At 37.4% G+C, this 17,303-nt stretch overlaps 1 protein-coding gene across 1 annotated transcript in view; it reads right to left on the bottom strand.

Moving 5' to 3' along the window:
- ptprfa (protein tyrosine phosphatase receptor type Fa) overlaps window positions 1-17,303 on the bottom strand; it is a 223,512-nt gene that overhangs the window by 76,782 nt on the left and 129,427 nt on the right. The window contains exons 7-8 of the mRNA XM_016268145.1: window positions 9,407-9,517; window positions 2,513-2,782 (exon numbers count right to left, since the gene is read on the bottom strand). Coding sequence (XP_016123631.1) covers window positions 2,513-2,782; window positions 9,407-9,517 — 381 coding nt within the window. The remainder of the gene's footprint in view (window positions 1-2,512; window positions 2,783-9,406; window positions 9,518-17,303) is intronic.

Raw genomic sequence — 17,303 nt, 5'->3', positions numbered from 1 at the left:
AATTAGTGTGTATTGACAGCAGTACAGCTCAGTGCACTTCATTTTAACAGCCAATTAGACTCAATTATATCTAAAACACAACAGAGACGCATAATTTGGTCTATTCAGCAGTAGTATTTGCCCCCCGATTAATTTTCAATGACATTCGTATTTAAAACGCAGTGTGCAGTCAATTTATTTCAAGGACTTCAAATGAATTTCCTAAAAATGTAAATATTTCTCAGTTTGAACAATTACAGTGGTCAACATCCCAGTGCAAACAGAGCTGTATTAATGCAAGATCATTACACAATAAAGAACACACTTTAATAACAGTCAGTCACTATATAATGCAATACTGCTTAATGAGCTAAATGAGCGGTTGATTGATTTTTGTTTTGGTCAAAAACTATTTCATAATAGCTTCACAGATCAACAGCTCATAGACAGCAAAGACACTAAACTGATATTAAAACTATAAATAGACAGGCTTTATAGAATATAACGATATATGTTCAAGTCGGTGTGTTAACTAAAACTATTAAAAACATTTATTTCAGTAACAGAAGTAAAATCTGAATATTAGATGAATTACTTAAACATACTTTACTAAAGAAGACAAGAGAATTTAGAAATGTTGCCTTGGCAATAACACTAAAATAACACTGGTTTAGATGTTAGATAACAGACAAAAACAAACCACGCAGACATATTTTGGGGTATTTTGCCACATGGCCTGGTTATTTTAAGATCCTCAACATGAAAAAAGTTGTTTGCAATGTATTTCTCAGTGTATGTGTAACTAAACCACATGTTCTGACATGCTAACATATGCCAAACAAACGCAAATAGATCCGTGACATTTCTCAGGGCATTTGACATCAAAGCAGCAAAATGTGCTGTGTTAAACACTGCTATTATGATTATTCTGCGTCTGTATCAGTTCAATCAGCTCACCCTATTTCCACAGGCGGGAAGAAAAATGCCTGCATTGTCATCAAATAGCTTCTGAAATCGACTCTAAACAACTTTTGTGCTATATGAGATTGGACAGCTGTCAGAATCCAAACAGATCAGCTTGAATAAGCAGCAGCGGTGTGGAAAAGGATAGAAAAATCCAGTGAAGCCTGTGGCGTGCGCTGCTTTAGGAGGCTTAAAGAGCCACAGCTGCTATAGGCCGAGAAATCCCAAAACACATGATATTAACCTCAGCTAACATGATAATGCATGACGGAAAACGGCAGTGAGAAAAACCCGCTGTAATGCTGGTACACTCTTTAATTAATGCTAATGTTGTAACTCGACTCTATTTGCTAGAATTGAGCTGAAATTCTCTTTGACTCTTTATTTTAAACACTTCCCTAGATACACCAGTAAACGCTTGCCGGTTCACTGACTAATGAAGCTCAGAGCAGCGCACATTTATAAACTGATACAGTACAGTAATCAGTGCTGGGTAGATATTTACAAAGTCTGTTACTGATTCCAAGTTACATGACAAAAATTGTATAGTCAGTAACGTAATCCATTACATTACACATTTTACGTAAAATAATCTGACTACTTTTTATTACTTTTAGATTGCTTTTGAACTAGCTCGTTTATCGCATTGATTTAAAGAGGATAATCTTGTACCATATTGGCATAAAATACAAAGAGTAAGAGAATATATTCCATTCATTGTTATTAACAACACAAAGTGCTTTAAACATTACTTCAAGGTTTCCCAAACTGGGGTTCGTGAAGAAACTGTGAGTTTAATGAAAAGCTAATAATTATTAAATCATAAAAATTTCAAAAAAAAATTTTTTTTTAAGTTTAAATATTTTATGTGTTTACCCGCATGTCATGTGACCATTAGCCAACTTTGTGTTTTTCGAACAACCTAGTATGAGAGCCTTTTCTAGTACACCCCCAAAACAAAATCAAGACTTTGGAAAAGAGCATAATTGGACCCCTTTAAAATGGAAAACAGTTATTTAAAATTGTATTACTATTTCACAATATTATTATTTTTTATATATTTTAGATCAAATAAATGTAGCATTGATGAGCATAAAGACCTCTTTCAAAAACATATCATGACCCCAAACCTTTGAGTATTACGGAACATTCACATGGGGCGCTGACGTTATCGCTTCTCATTTACTTTGAATGGGTGACGTCATGCACTGCCGAACTGAATTGTGGGTCTGTCGGTGTCGCGTCACTGGCTTTGCTCGTGGCAGAAGTTGAACATTTCTCAACTTTTCAAGCTCCAACGGAGGCATCAGCCAATCAGATCGCCTTATGCAAAAAGCCTAGCTCAGGCTCTAGCCAATTGCAGTCCAATGTAATTGGCTGTTGTCACTATGACGATTGCATCAGCGCCAAGCTTCAGACACGCCCTCCGTCAACCGTTGACAGCGATGCCCCGTGTGAATCTAGCGTTAGTGTATCTTTAATTATATTTAAGCATGACTATTGAATACTTTTCATATAAGTGCAAGCCTTAAGTAGATCCTGTGTGATTTATATCTCAGGTGTCTCTTACCTTTGACGGTGATCTGAGCCGTGGTGTCGATCATGCCCAGAGAGGATATAGCCACACAGGTGTAGTTAGCCGACTGCTGTATGTTGGTGAGCTCCAGCACATTTCGGCCAATAGGCATCTCCTCCTCTTTGGTAAGTTCCTGTTCCCCCTTCATCCACTTCACATAGGGCATGGGAGCACCCACCGCCACGCAGGTGAGGTTCACGCTGCCACCTGGCATCACCTCGTGATTGGTAGGCGGGATTGAGAAACGTGGCGGAACTCGCCGGACTGTTGGAGGAGTGCAGATGATGTTATAAGCAGAATACAGATACAGTAAGGAAGAGAATATGCTTTAGGAATGGCTCTGGCTATACACCAATGACCTCTAGGGCTGTATTTGAGTGACTGTACTGTAAATATAAGAGATATGAAATATGAATTAGCTCTCTCTATATCTTTATGATTAATCTGAACAGACAAATGACAAGCTAAATCAGGGGAACAGAGCTGAGAGCCTTAGTATAGTAAACATTTACCATACAAGAGTCTGTTTTGGCAGTAAATACATCTCAAGGCCTTTTTTGTCTCTAAAGTCGAGTCTCCTTATTGTCTCATTAAATGCAATTTCTGCCAAATCGCTCGAAAGCTATTCACCATTACTAAATGAACTCAGTTTGAATTACAAATACATACTAAAAATGCAGAAGAAGAGGGTCGTCAATCAAGGTGGTCATAAAATAATTTCTTAAGCTTTAGTCTAGTAGCACTGAGGTGTGCAGTGCTTTTTTCTACACTTCAGGTCTCTGTCACACTATCTTGGGCTGACAGATGTTCGGGACCTCAAAGAGACAGTGGACAGGTGAATGTCACACCTCAGATTTGAACTTTAGATTTTCTCATCACTGTGACTGATAGCTTAGCAGTGCAATGCACATTTCCTTTATAATTTCATAGATATAAACAGGGACATTCAGACTCTGAAAGCTCGGATTTCACTGAATTTCCTCAGAATTCAAATGCCTGTCATTTATAAAGTTTTAAACATTCACTACCTCTTGCATGCTTGTTAATTAAAATACAGATCATTTGATTATGCTTTCAGCCCTCAATAAGACTGTCAGATCTGTTTAACATACTTCAGCACATTTAAATACATTTCACCAAAATCTTTTTTTATGTATATAGATGATGTCTATTTTGGAAATTCTGGTAATAAAAAAAAAAAAAAAACTTTGTATATGCCTTATTTAAATGATGGCATGACAAGTTTTTAGCAAAGAAATGCATCTAATTTATAGATCAAGAATGGCATAATTTGTCAACAGGAGATTGTGACTCTCCTCACACACATTTATTTGGTGTGAAGCCAAAGCCATACCATCCTGTCCACTGAATACACAGCGGACACACTGTGTATCTGCAGAGCTACCCATAACGAGAAGCATTTTCTGTAGACTTCATGGGTAAACAGCCTTCTGAGAGCATCCACGGAGAGCCTGCTAATAAACCGATCTTTTATAATGTCTCTGCTTATATAAAGTGGAATTGTTTTCAGATGGCAGCTGAGTTTTAACAGGGAGCTCTGCGGCCAGACATCTGCCTATATTTCACACATAAACAAGTCTCACTTCTGACAGACTCCAACTCAATTCCAAATCCGAACATTACCTGTTCATTTCCTTGTCATTACCTGCTCATTTCCTCACACAGGAAATGATTGCGGATAAATGAGGAAAGTATGTGGCTGAGGGATTACAAAAGCTCAGTATTTATTTGACTTGAATGCAGTTTCTGGAAAGTACAACGCTAACTATCACCCAAACTCCAACAATAATAAGTAATCTCTCTCTATCCCAGTATACATGCTTTATTTGGGTACAGTTGCCACTTTCTGAATTATTACAGTAGGTAAGGTTGGTAACACTTTATTTTACAGTGTCCATGTTACAGATGTTACATATACTTACTGTAGTAATAAAAATAAATTATGCATAATTACATGCAACTAACCCTAAACCAAACCTTCATCCTAACCCTAACCATATAGTAAGTACAAGAAGCTCATTAGTATTACTCAGTACTTAAATGTATAATTACAATGTAACAAGAACAAAGCAAATAAAAGGGCTTCACTTTATTTTAAGGTGACCTTGTTACAGTTTAATTATACCTTTAAGTACTGCGTAATATTAATTAACTACATGTACTTACCATATGGTTACGGTTAGGATTAGAGTTTGGGTTAGGGCTTCTTGTATGTAGTTATGCATAATCTATTGTTATTACAATAGTAAGTACATGTAACGTGTAACAAGGACACCTTAAAGTGTTACCAAATAAAGTATAACCATAAAGTTTAACTGTTTGTGTCAATTGTGGCTGGTTGGCCATGTCATTACAAACATTTACTGCGTAAGAAAATACTGCAAATTTGTGTGATGTGACAAATCTGTCCACGGTGAAAGTTAAATAATGTGTGCAGCAAGAAAAAAATAGCCAATCAAATGTGTAGAATGAGACTTTCAACCAATGAGATCCCACTGTGGGTAGAGCTTCTTTATGCAATGCAAAAAAAAAGTAAATGACAAACAATAGTAGCTAGTTAAGGCAAAAACAGCATTTGGTTAGGCCACGTTATTTTTTAACCACATAACTTTTAACTCGGTTTTTGTAATTTGAACATATTGCTGAGGTTCAGGTACAGTAAATCAATATTTATTGCAAAATTCATTCATTCAAGTCAGATAAACACTGAGCAAACTGTGCTTATGGTGTGTGATCTGTACTGTCCGTGGCCAGAGGCTGCCGGACTGATCATCATCTCTGAGAGATAAGCTCAGAGTTTGGACTTTTGGGATTGAGTTAAATTGGTTAGTCGGGCAGGAATGCCTGCAGGTGTAAGAGTGTAAGAGGGACGTCACATTAATCCACGTTAGTCACTGTACATAGAGAGGATGATGTTACCCATGGACATGAGGGATGGTCACGACATGATGGCAAAAGTTTCACTCAGTTAGAGGTTGTTAAGAAAGTTTGAGAAGTCTCTGCTGGGTAGTAAAACAGACCGGCGTGAGCGATGTGAGCGATGCCAGCGGCCGTGGTGAGATTAGAGAATGGGCTGAGCTGATTTTAGTCACTGATCTCATGAGAATATTGCTGGGAGTGTTAACAGAGCAATGGAAGCTTGCAGTTAGACAGGCAGAGAAACACATAAGCATGCATGCACATATGCAATCTGAAGAGAGAAAGAGAGCGCAAGGAGAGAGAGAGAGGAGGTTTTGAAGGGGAGGTGATTGCAGGTAGCAAGGTTTATTTAATGCAAAAGCGATTTCATACACACATGCACACGGACACACACAAACAATCCCAAGCACATCAATGGCCGTGCAAGCATGAAGCAAAAAAGCACACATAGGCGATAGTCAACAGAGCATGCATGTGTGACCTACAGACTAAAACACCAATAAATTAAAAAAACAATCAAACAAATGCATCAAAGTATGTACAAAACAGTGCAAAGAATCCAATTTCAGCTTCTTCTAATCAACAGAAAAAATACGGTTGGATAACTCTCCGAAACAAGCTGTGATCAGAGAGGGATTCCACAACAAGCAAACTCCTGATCCTGACAATGTTTCTGCTGTCAGGGATGGACACTACATTTGAACCGTCTTCTGCAGTGTCAACTCGCTGTAAATCTTCTGGTCTGAGGTGGATTATTGGAGAATCAGTCTCTAATCAGCATCAAAGCCGTGCTTTACAGATTATGTGTGACCTACAGACTAAAACACCAATAAATTAAAAAACAATCCAAACAAATGCATCAATGTACAAAACAGTGCAAAGAATCCAATTTCAGCTTCTTCTAATCAACAGAAAAAATACGGTTGGATAACTCTCCGAAACAAGCTGTGATCAGAGAGGGATTCCACAACAAGCAAACTCCTGATCCTGACAATGTTTCTGCTGTCAGGGATGGACACTACATTTGAACCGTCTTCTGCAGTGTCAACTCGCTGTAAATCTTCTGGTCTGAGGTGGATTATTGGAGAATCAGTCTCTAATCAGCATCAAAGCCGTGCTTTACAGATTCAACCAACTCAAACAAAAGTCTTATACGAATACTGAACAAGCCAAAAGAGAAATGTGAACTCAGGGTCAAAGAAAAATATGCCAAAGAAGAGTAAAACTGCCAGGTCAGCTGGCTTTGTTAGAAACGGCAACATACTATAGTCCTATAGGCCCTCACTGATATAAGGTTGCATCTAGAAAAACAAAAAAACTAAATGAAGCCAATAGACCAGGGAAGTCAGAACTAAGACTACAGGGATTATTCGTGTTGAAGTGTCTCATTTGTGCTCTGCAGGTGCCAATGAGAGACTGCAGAACAACAGCGCTGCAGATATCTCGCCCGAGGCCACATAAAGTAAATTATGCATTAAGACATGAAGACCTGACGATATGATCAGCACAGAGATCGGAGTGACCTAGAAATGACTGCCAGAAACCTGGGTCATGTTAACCCAACCAGAACCCCTTATCAAGAACTACTGCTATATGGTTATTTGAAAGTTCTTGATATTCTTCAGATGAGTCTATAAGTGTACTGCTTTAGGCTAACTGAGACTTGTCATAACACTTGGATATCATTGCTCTTTCGTTGATTTTGATTGCTTCCATTGTCCTCATTTGTAAGTCGCTTTGGATGACTACATGTAAATTTAGTATGGCAGTGCTGTTTGTTTGCGTGATGTGACATACATCATGCAATCTGTGGATGATGGAAGCACACCGAGAGAACTAAAAATGTTGTCAACGTGTATTTCAGAAGTATTCCTGAAATGCATTATGGGATGGGTTTGAACGTGTGCAATAACAATAGAAACATAATCGAAAGACTGTGAGTGCATGAGACCTGAGCATTAACCTCGCTCCACGAGTGGATTACTCAGAAGAATGACTCTTTAAAACACTGACAGCACACATAAACACAAACACACTCATATGAGATCTGTTCCAAACACATGTGAGCTGTAAAAGCATCTATTTAAAGATCCAGGATTATTATCTTTAACTAAAACTATAAATAAAGTCAATTCTTGAAATAAAATAAACATTACCTGAAGTAAAATAAAATATAAACTTTTAATTTAATTTCAACTTAAATTTTTTTTATTTAGTTAGTTGCCAAGGCAACATTGATCATTTTTGTTTAAAGTAATAAAAATAACTCAATTAAAAATTAAAACAAAAAATTAATGAAAACTATATAGATTTCCAAATGAAATGCAAAATTTACTTTTATCTGAAAAGACGACTTTGGACCACTGAGCAACAGTCCAGATCTTTTTCTCCTTAGCCCAGGTAAGATGCTTCTGACGTTGTTTCTGTTTCAGAAGTGGCTTGGTAGCCCTTTTCCTGAAGATGTCTGAGCGTGGTGACTCTTGATACGCTGACTCCAGCTTCAGTCCACTCCTTGTGAAGCTCTCCCAAGTGTTTGAATTGGCTTTGCTTGACAGTATTCTTAAGCTTGCAGTCATCCCTGCTGCTTGTGCACCTTTTCCTACCCAATTTCTTCCTTCCAGTCAACTTTGCATTTAATATGCTTTGATACAGCACTCTGTGACCAACCAGCCCTTTCAGTTATGACCTTCTGTGACTTACCCTCTTTGTGGAGGGTGTCAATGATTGTCTTCTGAACCATTGCCAAGTCAGCAGTCTTCCCCATCATTGTGGTTTCAAAGAACAAGAGATACACGGAATTTATACTGTAGGGATGGTCATTTAATGACACTCAAATGTAAATATTCTAATATTTTGAGATACTGGATTTTTGACTTTCATGAGCTGTAAGCTCTAATCATCAAAATTAAAACAAAAAAAAAACTTTTGAAATATTTTACTTTACATGTAAAGAATCTCGAATATATGAAAGTTTCACTTTTTGAAATAAGTTACAAAAAAATGAACTTTTTCACGATATTAAAATTTGTTGAGATGCACCTGTATATATTAAATGTCATTCATCAAATGGCATGTCCTGAGAGCGTGCATGGTCTGCGTAAGGATCAAAGGAGAGATCTCTGGAGAGAATCAATATGATATGATCTGCACGATGCATCATTTATATGAGTTTCTCTCTGATTGGTCGAGGGCTTGAGGAAGAAGACCAGGAGAATTTATGGACACAGATTTGTGTCTACTTCTCATTTCCTCTGCTTTCAAACATACACAAATGCAATATTCAAAACACACTATCAAAGAACAACGCATCACCATATTTGAAGGTCTGAATTTGAAGTGTCCTTTAAGCACTTGCCAGGAAAAAGTGGCTGTTAAATAAAAGGCTTTTCTTTTAAACAAGGCTTCAGTGGTCTCTATATCTGCTGTAATAGATCCCGACATTAATGAGGGAATTTCCACAACGGGATTCTCCATTCTAGCCTGCAAGTCTAAACACGGTCCTTTCCTTGATGCCCTGACAACACTTTCACCATTTCCAAAATAAAGTGTAACCTTAACTTTATATAGTATAGTAAAGTATACAATTTTAGCAAGTTATGTTCTACTGTGGTAGAAGTGTGTGGTAAATATGATACAAAGAAGTAAATATATGTTTAGGCAAATAGTGTTCACTATGCATTACTATTTATAAAAAATAAAACAAAATTAAATAACCACCAATTAAATATCCATTTAGTGAAAAGCTGTGTGGAAAACATTTTGTGATTATTCAAAATTGGAAAACAATGGAGTAGTTCTCCGCTGCAGAATTGTGTTAAGACAAAAGGGTGATTAAAGAGAAATGTGAGCTTTTGAGTGACAGGTCCTGTTCTGGCTGTGGTAAAGCCTGTACGGAAAGCAGATCGAGGTGAAACGGGATGGGGATTTGGATTTGGTTGCAGAGCTTACCTCTGACATAGAGGTTGGCAGGAGCGGAGTAACGTGTTCCTGCGCTGTTCACCGCCACACACTCATACTTGCCCTGGTCCGATTCCTCGCTGTTCTCGATCTGCAGAGCCCCTGCAAACACAACACACGCAATCACAAACGCTCTCTCACACACTCAAAACGAGGGCGGCCTGAGGAAAAGATATATTTTTCTGCCTAAACAACACATACACACTGACTAACACTCGGCTGGCATATGACCTTTCTCGTCTCTCTAAACACTGAAAGAAAAGAGCAACATCTTTCACTAAATAATTCAATAAATCTAAAGCAAACTGAGTTATTGATTCAATATGGCAAGTAAAAAGACCTGCAGGCTATGCCAGCTATAAACGTCACTGTACATAAGCTCTGCTATTCTGCGAGCTGAGACAAAGCCGTGCTCTTAGAGATGGATCTATCAAGACATAATACAGCCACTTCAATTACTGTCAATACATCCTCAATGCATCCACTGACAAGAAATTTTCTGCAAACAAAAGCAAATCCAGGTCTAAAAAGACTAAAGCTAAAAGGTTTTTTTTTCTGACAGCAATATGTTAAAGTTTTTGCAGTTCATTATCTCCATCTTTTCAATGTCACTTACCTAGATTTGGCCTTCTGTTGATAACACATAAATTAACACAAAAAGTTCATATACATTGCGTTTTGACAAAAATCATTAGCTCATTAGGTGTTTTAGTATGGTGGTGCTGTTTGTTTGCGTGATGTGACATACATCATGCAATCTGTGGATGATGGAAGCACACCGAGAGAACTAAAAATGTTGTCAACGTGTATTTCAGAAGTATTCCTGAAATGCATTATGGGATGGGTTTGAACGTGTGCAATAACAATAGAAACATAATCGAAAGACTGTGAGTGCATGAGACCTGAGCATTAACCTCGCTCCACGAGTGGATTACTCAGAAGAATGACTCTTTAAAACACTGACAGCACACATAAACACAAACACACTCATATGAGATCTGTTCCAAACACATGTGAGCTGTAAAAGCATCTATTTAAAGATCCAGGATTATTATCTTTAACTAAAACTATAAATAAAGTCAATTCTTGAAATAAAATAAACATTACCTGAAGTAAAATAAAATATAAACTTAGCTTATTTTACCTATTTAGCATTTTGTTTAAAGCAATAAAAATAATTCAATAAACTCAAAAATAGTAAAAACTACAGACATATATAAAAAAGACAAAAATACTAAAACTTTAAATAAAATGAAAACGAAAACAGTAAATATAAAAATAAAACCTAATTCTAAATTATGAAAATAAATATATAATTCTAAAATAACACTGGGATCAACGTGTAGCTTAAATACAATGTAAGTTAAAACTACTTTTCCAATCATTCTCTGCATCAGCATAATGAGATAATAAAATACACAGATAAAGCATAAATCACACACCTAATGCATGTGTTTTGCTCTTTATTGTGTTGAACTAGTGGTAAAAATTATTCCTATGCAAGTTTTATGTTTAGAATTACAATTTTCAAACGTGCAGTATCTTCCTAGGAAGGTGAAGTTTTTATTGGTTCTTTGATGTGATGTTAGATTTTGGTCAAAATTAGGTCAGAGTAGAGAGAGAGAGAGCTAGAGAGAGAAGAAGAGAGAAAGATGAACAGGAGAAAAAGATTTCTTATTTAAGAAGCAGCATGTACAATCTTCCCTAGAAGACTTTTGGCTCTTCTGTTCTCAGTGTGTGTTAATTCACATTATGTAGCTTACATTGCTGCTTCAGGCCAGAAACATACTCTATACAAGTGTGCATGGTCCTGCTGTGCATACATGATGTTCTCCGGTACTCAAGAGAGTTACTGTGCTAAATAGCTGCGCAATCAAAATAGATGTGTTATTATTCAGGTAGCTGGCTATAAACATGCTAAAAGTTTAATTAATCTGAACTAAATTGCACAGCAAAACATGACAGTGGTGGACCTGAAAAAGAAAACAGTAATATCTGCAATAGTGTCCCTTGTACTCAAGTCTCTGAGTTCAAGTACTTGTGTAGAGTATATTTTAGCCTTTAAATGACTCATTCTTGTGAGCCAGTAATAATTTCATCTCTCTCTGCACACGGGTCTTCTGCTATTTTTACAGTGGTGCACATTCTACCTCCAGCACAACTTTGGCCTTTGGATCCGACCACAGCTGTGCTAAATAAATACAGTTGTCTGATGCAACACAGAAGAAAACCTTTTCGTGCAAAGTGATAGCTCAATCTCATTGCATTGAACGACCCTTGAGTCTTATTACTTTCAAAAGAGACTTGTTTAACTTTGTAAAAAGCTTCAAATTCTTGCCATTTTGTTGTTATATGTTTTTTTTTCTGACCAAAATCGTATTATAATTATGATTTACAAATCTGTAGTAAATGCCTAGGAGTGCTTTTTTAAAGATCCTTTGCAATATGTTCATATGTGAAGTTGCCTTAGATTTTAATCAAAAAGAGTCCATATGGAGTCTGTTGACTATGATCCAGATTCATGTCAATCTGGATCATAAGTCAACCTTCCACCATGTGAAAACAGTGCGGATTTGGGAAGGGGGTCAGAGACATAAGGAAGCCCCTGTAAACTGTGTGGATTGTGGTCCATCAGCAGTTTACAGCGAGCCTTGCGTACACTGGGACCTTCAGAAAGCCCAGGATGCCCAGAACAGGACATGATTGAGGACTTTAAGGTGAGTCTGCAGTGTAGCACGAGCATAATGAAGAATAGTAAGACTTTACTATATCTTCACTATGGCTAGAGGGAGAAAACGTGAGTATATGTTAATTTTTGCAGTTGGTAGTAAGAGTTCTCCATTCGCTGGAAGTCGAGAGACAGTCGCTATCAATCCTGGCTGTATTTAAGACGTAAAACAGCAGCTAAGCTGGACATCCATTATCTTACTGAGGAGAAATCAATAATCAGCCCGACACATCTCTGTTCATAAAGATCGGCACACCAATCATCATAAATCACCTCGGCCTGAGAGCTATAAACATGCTAAAAGTTTAATTAATCTGAACTAAATTGCACAGCAAAACATGACAGTGGTGGACCTGAAAAAGAAAACAGTAATATCTGCAATAGTGTCCCTTGTACTCAAGTCTCTGAGTTCAAGTACTTGTGTAGAGTATATTTTAGCCTTTAAATGACTCATTCTTGTGAGCCAGTAATAATTTCATCTCTCTCTGCACACGGGTCTTCAATCATCATAAATCACCTCGGCCTGAGAGCTTACTGTGGCGTAGTGGGTAAAAATCTGTAACGCATGTCTATGGGATTTTCGCCTTTTTATCATCTGTCAGATAAAAATGTTTCGATTGCTTATAAAAGTAATTGCACACCTCAAAAAGCTGCTTGATTTGAGGCATCATTCATGTCAGTAGAACAAAAGTTGCAGAAAATTAAGTGCAGAAATTAAAAAAAGATTTTTGTTTGAACAATGGACCTTTTTCACAGACTTATGCATTTCCACAGTAATTAACAGGGCCTAAAATTAACACTTGATAAGCACCAATTGCATGTAAAAATCAGCATCAAACACTGTTAATTGCCTGTTAAAGTAATTCTAACAATGCCTGAAAATGCAATATAGTTTAGCACAACTATCATATCACAAAGACTTATGAAAATATGTAATCTGATGAGCTGCGTGTTTCAATGTGAGCTGCTCATGGTAACGGTTTTCAATGTCTCGGAGTGGTTTGCATTAAATGCTGCTCCACACAAGCTACATTTCCGTAAGCACTGTAAGTTTGGGGGCGCTATCATACACCAGGCGCAACGCGGCGCCAGGTGCAACGCAAGTGTTTTTTGCTAGTTTCAGCCCGGCACAGTTATCATTTTCATGTCCTGCGCCACGCTGTTTAAATAGCAAATGCATTTGTGCCCATTTGTGTGCTCATGGGCGTGCTGGTCTGAAAACGAGGTGTGTTCAGACGCATTGTTGGTGTGTTGCTATTTTGAGGCAACTGAAATAGATTGCGCCTTTGACTAACTAAAACCTGGTCTAAAGTCAATGGCGCAGTAGTTTTTTTGTTACAACGCGCGTACACTCTGCTTATTACACACACAGGGACGCGCAGCAGCACACAAACATGCCAAATATTACAAATGAAAGGATTACAGTGTAAAAGATTATTATTGTGTAGGCTACATAAATATAAAAATGCCTACATGTCATAATGGACAGTCATTGCATGTATCAGAATTAGGCTACCTATTTGCTCACGCACGAGCAGATCCGTTTCCTCTCTGGAGATGCGTTCTGTCTTTGCGCTTGCAAATTCTGCCGTGTAAATAGCAAATTCGCCATGGCGCGAGCGCAACTGGCTCTTAAAGGGAATGGGAGATGAGACTCTGATTGGTTTATTGCACGTTATGCCCAAAACACACCCATTACTCATTAAGAGAATAGGGACTGCCCTTTTAGACCATGCACCGGGCGCGCCGACTGTTTTTCCCGTCGTTAAACTAGCAAAAGTGGATTCGGACATGCCCTAAGTGCACCTGCGCCGTGCGCTTTAGACCTTGCACTTAGATAGGGCCCTGAATCATTTATAACATGCATTTGAAAATGCAACATGCCAAAAATCTTCCCAAGTTTGTAATGAGAATGGTTCATAAATCAGGTGTCAACAAAATAGAAGCATTTCAAAAGAGAAGTTTCCCTGCAGTTTCCATAAAAATCTCTATGGTTTAACGGTAAAAAGCAAAGAAAACTGGTTCTGCCTGTTTTTTTTTTTCTTCTTTTATTTTTAGGCCCAGCTTATTAACATTGCAAATCTAGAAAAGTTTGTGATGCTGTATTTACTGTATTTCCTTTGTTTAAAAAACACTTGTGTTATATTACCTTGTCATTAAATGACAGAAAACTGGGTTTTTCTAATACAGCTAAGGTAGTGATGGGAAATTTGACATATTTCTCTCTTCTGACCACCGTAATCAATCTCTTGATATTTTATTTCTCTGTTGGAAAGTAATAGAAACGCTACTGTGGATTTTTCAATTTGCTACTGGAGCACAATGTGAAAAGGGTCCACAGCAATACACTTGAATATTTGAATGTCCTTTGGCTCACGTGCATAGGAGGCTTGACTCTTGACGTAGAGTCTTGTGAGTGTTTACATTGAGAGAAGCAGGATTACATTTCCCAGCTCTCTTTATCAGATTCGGTCTCCCTGTCTGCGTATCACCTGGCTGCATTGTAAACAGATTGTTGATTGATGTCCAGGGCAGAAGCACCTGCTTTGGCGAGGTTGGTGGTAATTACTTGTACACAATGACATGTTCCAGTGAGATTAAGGTTCCGTTTGAAGCGGGAGGTATTGAATCATGAGTGCTTTTCCTATTTGTTCATAGGCGTTCTGTAAAGGTCACGAATTGAAAAATTGTTTCATTAGCATTCGTCAATGGAAAAAAGCCTTTGCACTAATGGCTGGAGAGCAAAGCTAATCTGAGGATCAAATAATGGACTGTATCCAAACAAATAAATTATGCGATTGTCTGGTAGCTGCGAGATGGATAGATGGATTGGGAATAATTTGACAAATATGGAGCTGTTTGACGATTGACGCAGGAAATGATTGTTGACAAGGGCCGACGATCCGACGATTAACAAATCACTGTGCTGTCATGTTAATCATGTTTGTGTGTCCTAACCGGAGGATTATGTGAATAATAACTACCAGCCACTCAGTCTTCCTGTTTGTTTCCGTTTACTTAAAGACATGAAATGAAACCGGAGGCTCATTTGGAACTGGAATGTCACTTGTCATACAGATGCGCAGCAATAGTAGAATTCCAGAAGTGAAAAATTCATTCATTCCCTCCATAGAGATTTAGTGACTGTAAAACAAGCATGTGGTATTTTATACTTTTAATCAAAGAGGTTAAAAGTAGGCTGCATTTATTTGACCAAAAATACAGTAAAAACTGTAATATTATTACAATTTAAAATAACTGTTTCCCATAGTAATGTGTTTCAAAATATCATTTATTAATGTGATGCAAAGCTACATTTTTAGCAGCCATTACTCCAGTCTTTTATTATTATCAATATCGAAAACAGTTATGCTTCCCTATATTTTTGTGAAAACTCTAATACATTTTTTTCAGAAGAACCAGATTGATTCAAAATATAAATCTTGATTGCACTTTATTTTACAGTATGTGTACTTACAGTGTACTTACCCTAGAAAGTACTGGTAATATAAGGTAACTACATGGGCAGGGTTAGGTTTAGGGGTAGGTTCAGGGTAAGTAACTAGTTTTTACCTAGTTATTGTAATTACTAAAATAAGAACATAGTATGTACATGAGTAACAGGACTGTGCTACCGAAATCTTTTATAACATTATAAATGTCTTTCCCACCTGCGCCGTGCGCTTTAGACCTTGCACTTAGATAGGGCCCTGAATCATTTATAACATGCATTTGAAAATGCAACATGCCAAAAATCTTCCCAAGTTTGTAATGAGAATGGTTCATAAATCAGGTGTCAACAAAATAGAAGCATTTCAAAAGAGAAGTTTCCCTGCAGTTTCCATAAAAATCTCTATGGTTTAACGGTAAAAAGCAAAGAAAACTGGTTCTGCCTGTTTTTTTTTTCTTCTTTTATTTTTAGGCCCAGCTTATTAACATTGCAAATCTAGAAAAGTTTGTGATGCTGTATTTACTGTATTTCCTTTGTTTAAAAAACACTTGTGTTATATTACCTTGTCATTAAATTACAGAAAACTGGGTTTTTCTAATACAGCTAAGGTAGTGATGGGAAATTTGACATATTTCTCTCTTCTGACCACCGTAATCAATCTCTTGATATTTTATTTCTCTGTTGGAAAGTAATAGAAACGCTACTGTGGATTTTTCAATTTGCTACTGGAGCACAATGTGAAAAGGGTCCACAGCAATACACTTGAATATTTGAATGTCCTTTGGCTCACGTGTATAGGAGGCTTGACTCTTGACGTAGAGTCTTGTGAGTGTTTACATTGAGAGAAGCAGGATTACATTTCCCAGCTCTCTTTATCAGATTCGGTCTCCCTGTCTGCGTATCACCTGGCTGCATTGTAAACAGATTGTTGATTGATGTCCAGGGCAGAAGCACCTGCTTTGGCGAGGTTGGTGGTAATTACTTGTACACAATGACATGTTCCAGTGAGATTAAGGTTCCGTTTGAAGCGGGAGGTATTGAATCATGAGTGCTTTTCCTATTTGTTCATAGGCGTTCTGTAAAGGTCACGAATTGAAAAATTGTTTCATTAGCATTCGTCAATGGAAAAAAGCCTTTGCACTAATGGCTGGAGAGCAAAGCTAATCTGAGGATCAAATAATGGACTGTATCCAAACAAATAAATTATGCGATTGTCTGGTAGCTGCGAGATGGATTGGCCGACAGGGAATAATTTGACAAATATGGAGCTGTTTGACGATTGACGCAGGAAATGATTGTTGACAAGGGCCGACGATTCTAATGAAAACAAATCACTGTGCTGTCATGTTAATCATGTTTGTGTGTCCTAACCGGAGGATTATGTGAATAATAACTACCAGCCACTCAGTCTTCCTGTTTGTTTCCGTTTACTTAAAGACATGAAATGAAACCGGAGGCTCATTTGGAACTGGAATGTCACTTGTCATACAGATGCGCAGCAATAGTAGAATTCCAGAAGTGAAAAATTCATTCATTCCCTCCATAGAGATTTAGTGACTGTAAAACAAGCATGTGGTATTTTATACTTTTAATCAAAGAGGTTAAAAGTAGGCTGCATTTATTTGACCAAAAATACAGTAAAAACTGTAATATTATTACAATTTAAAATAACTGTTTCCCATAGTAATGTGTTTCAAAATATCATTTAT

This window comes from Sinocyclocheilus grahami, unplaced genomic scaffold (genome assembly GCF_001515645.1).
Source record: "Sinocyclocheilus grahami isolate Dianchi unplaced genomic scaffold, SAMN03320097.WGS_v1.1 scaffold43.1, whole genome shotgun sequence".
NCBI classification, from domain to species: Eukaryota; Metazoa; Chordata; class Actinopteri; order Cypriniformes; family Cyprinidae; genus Sinocyclocheilus; species Sinocyclocheilus grahami.
This window is presented reverse-complemented; position numbering and strand designations above follow the sequence as displayed.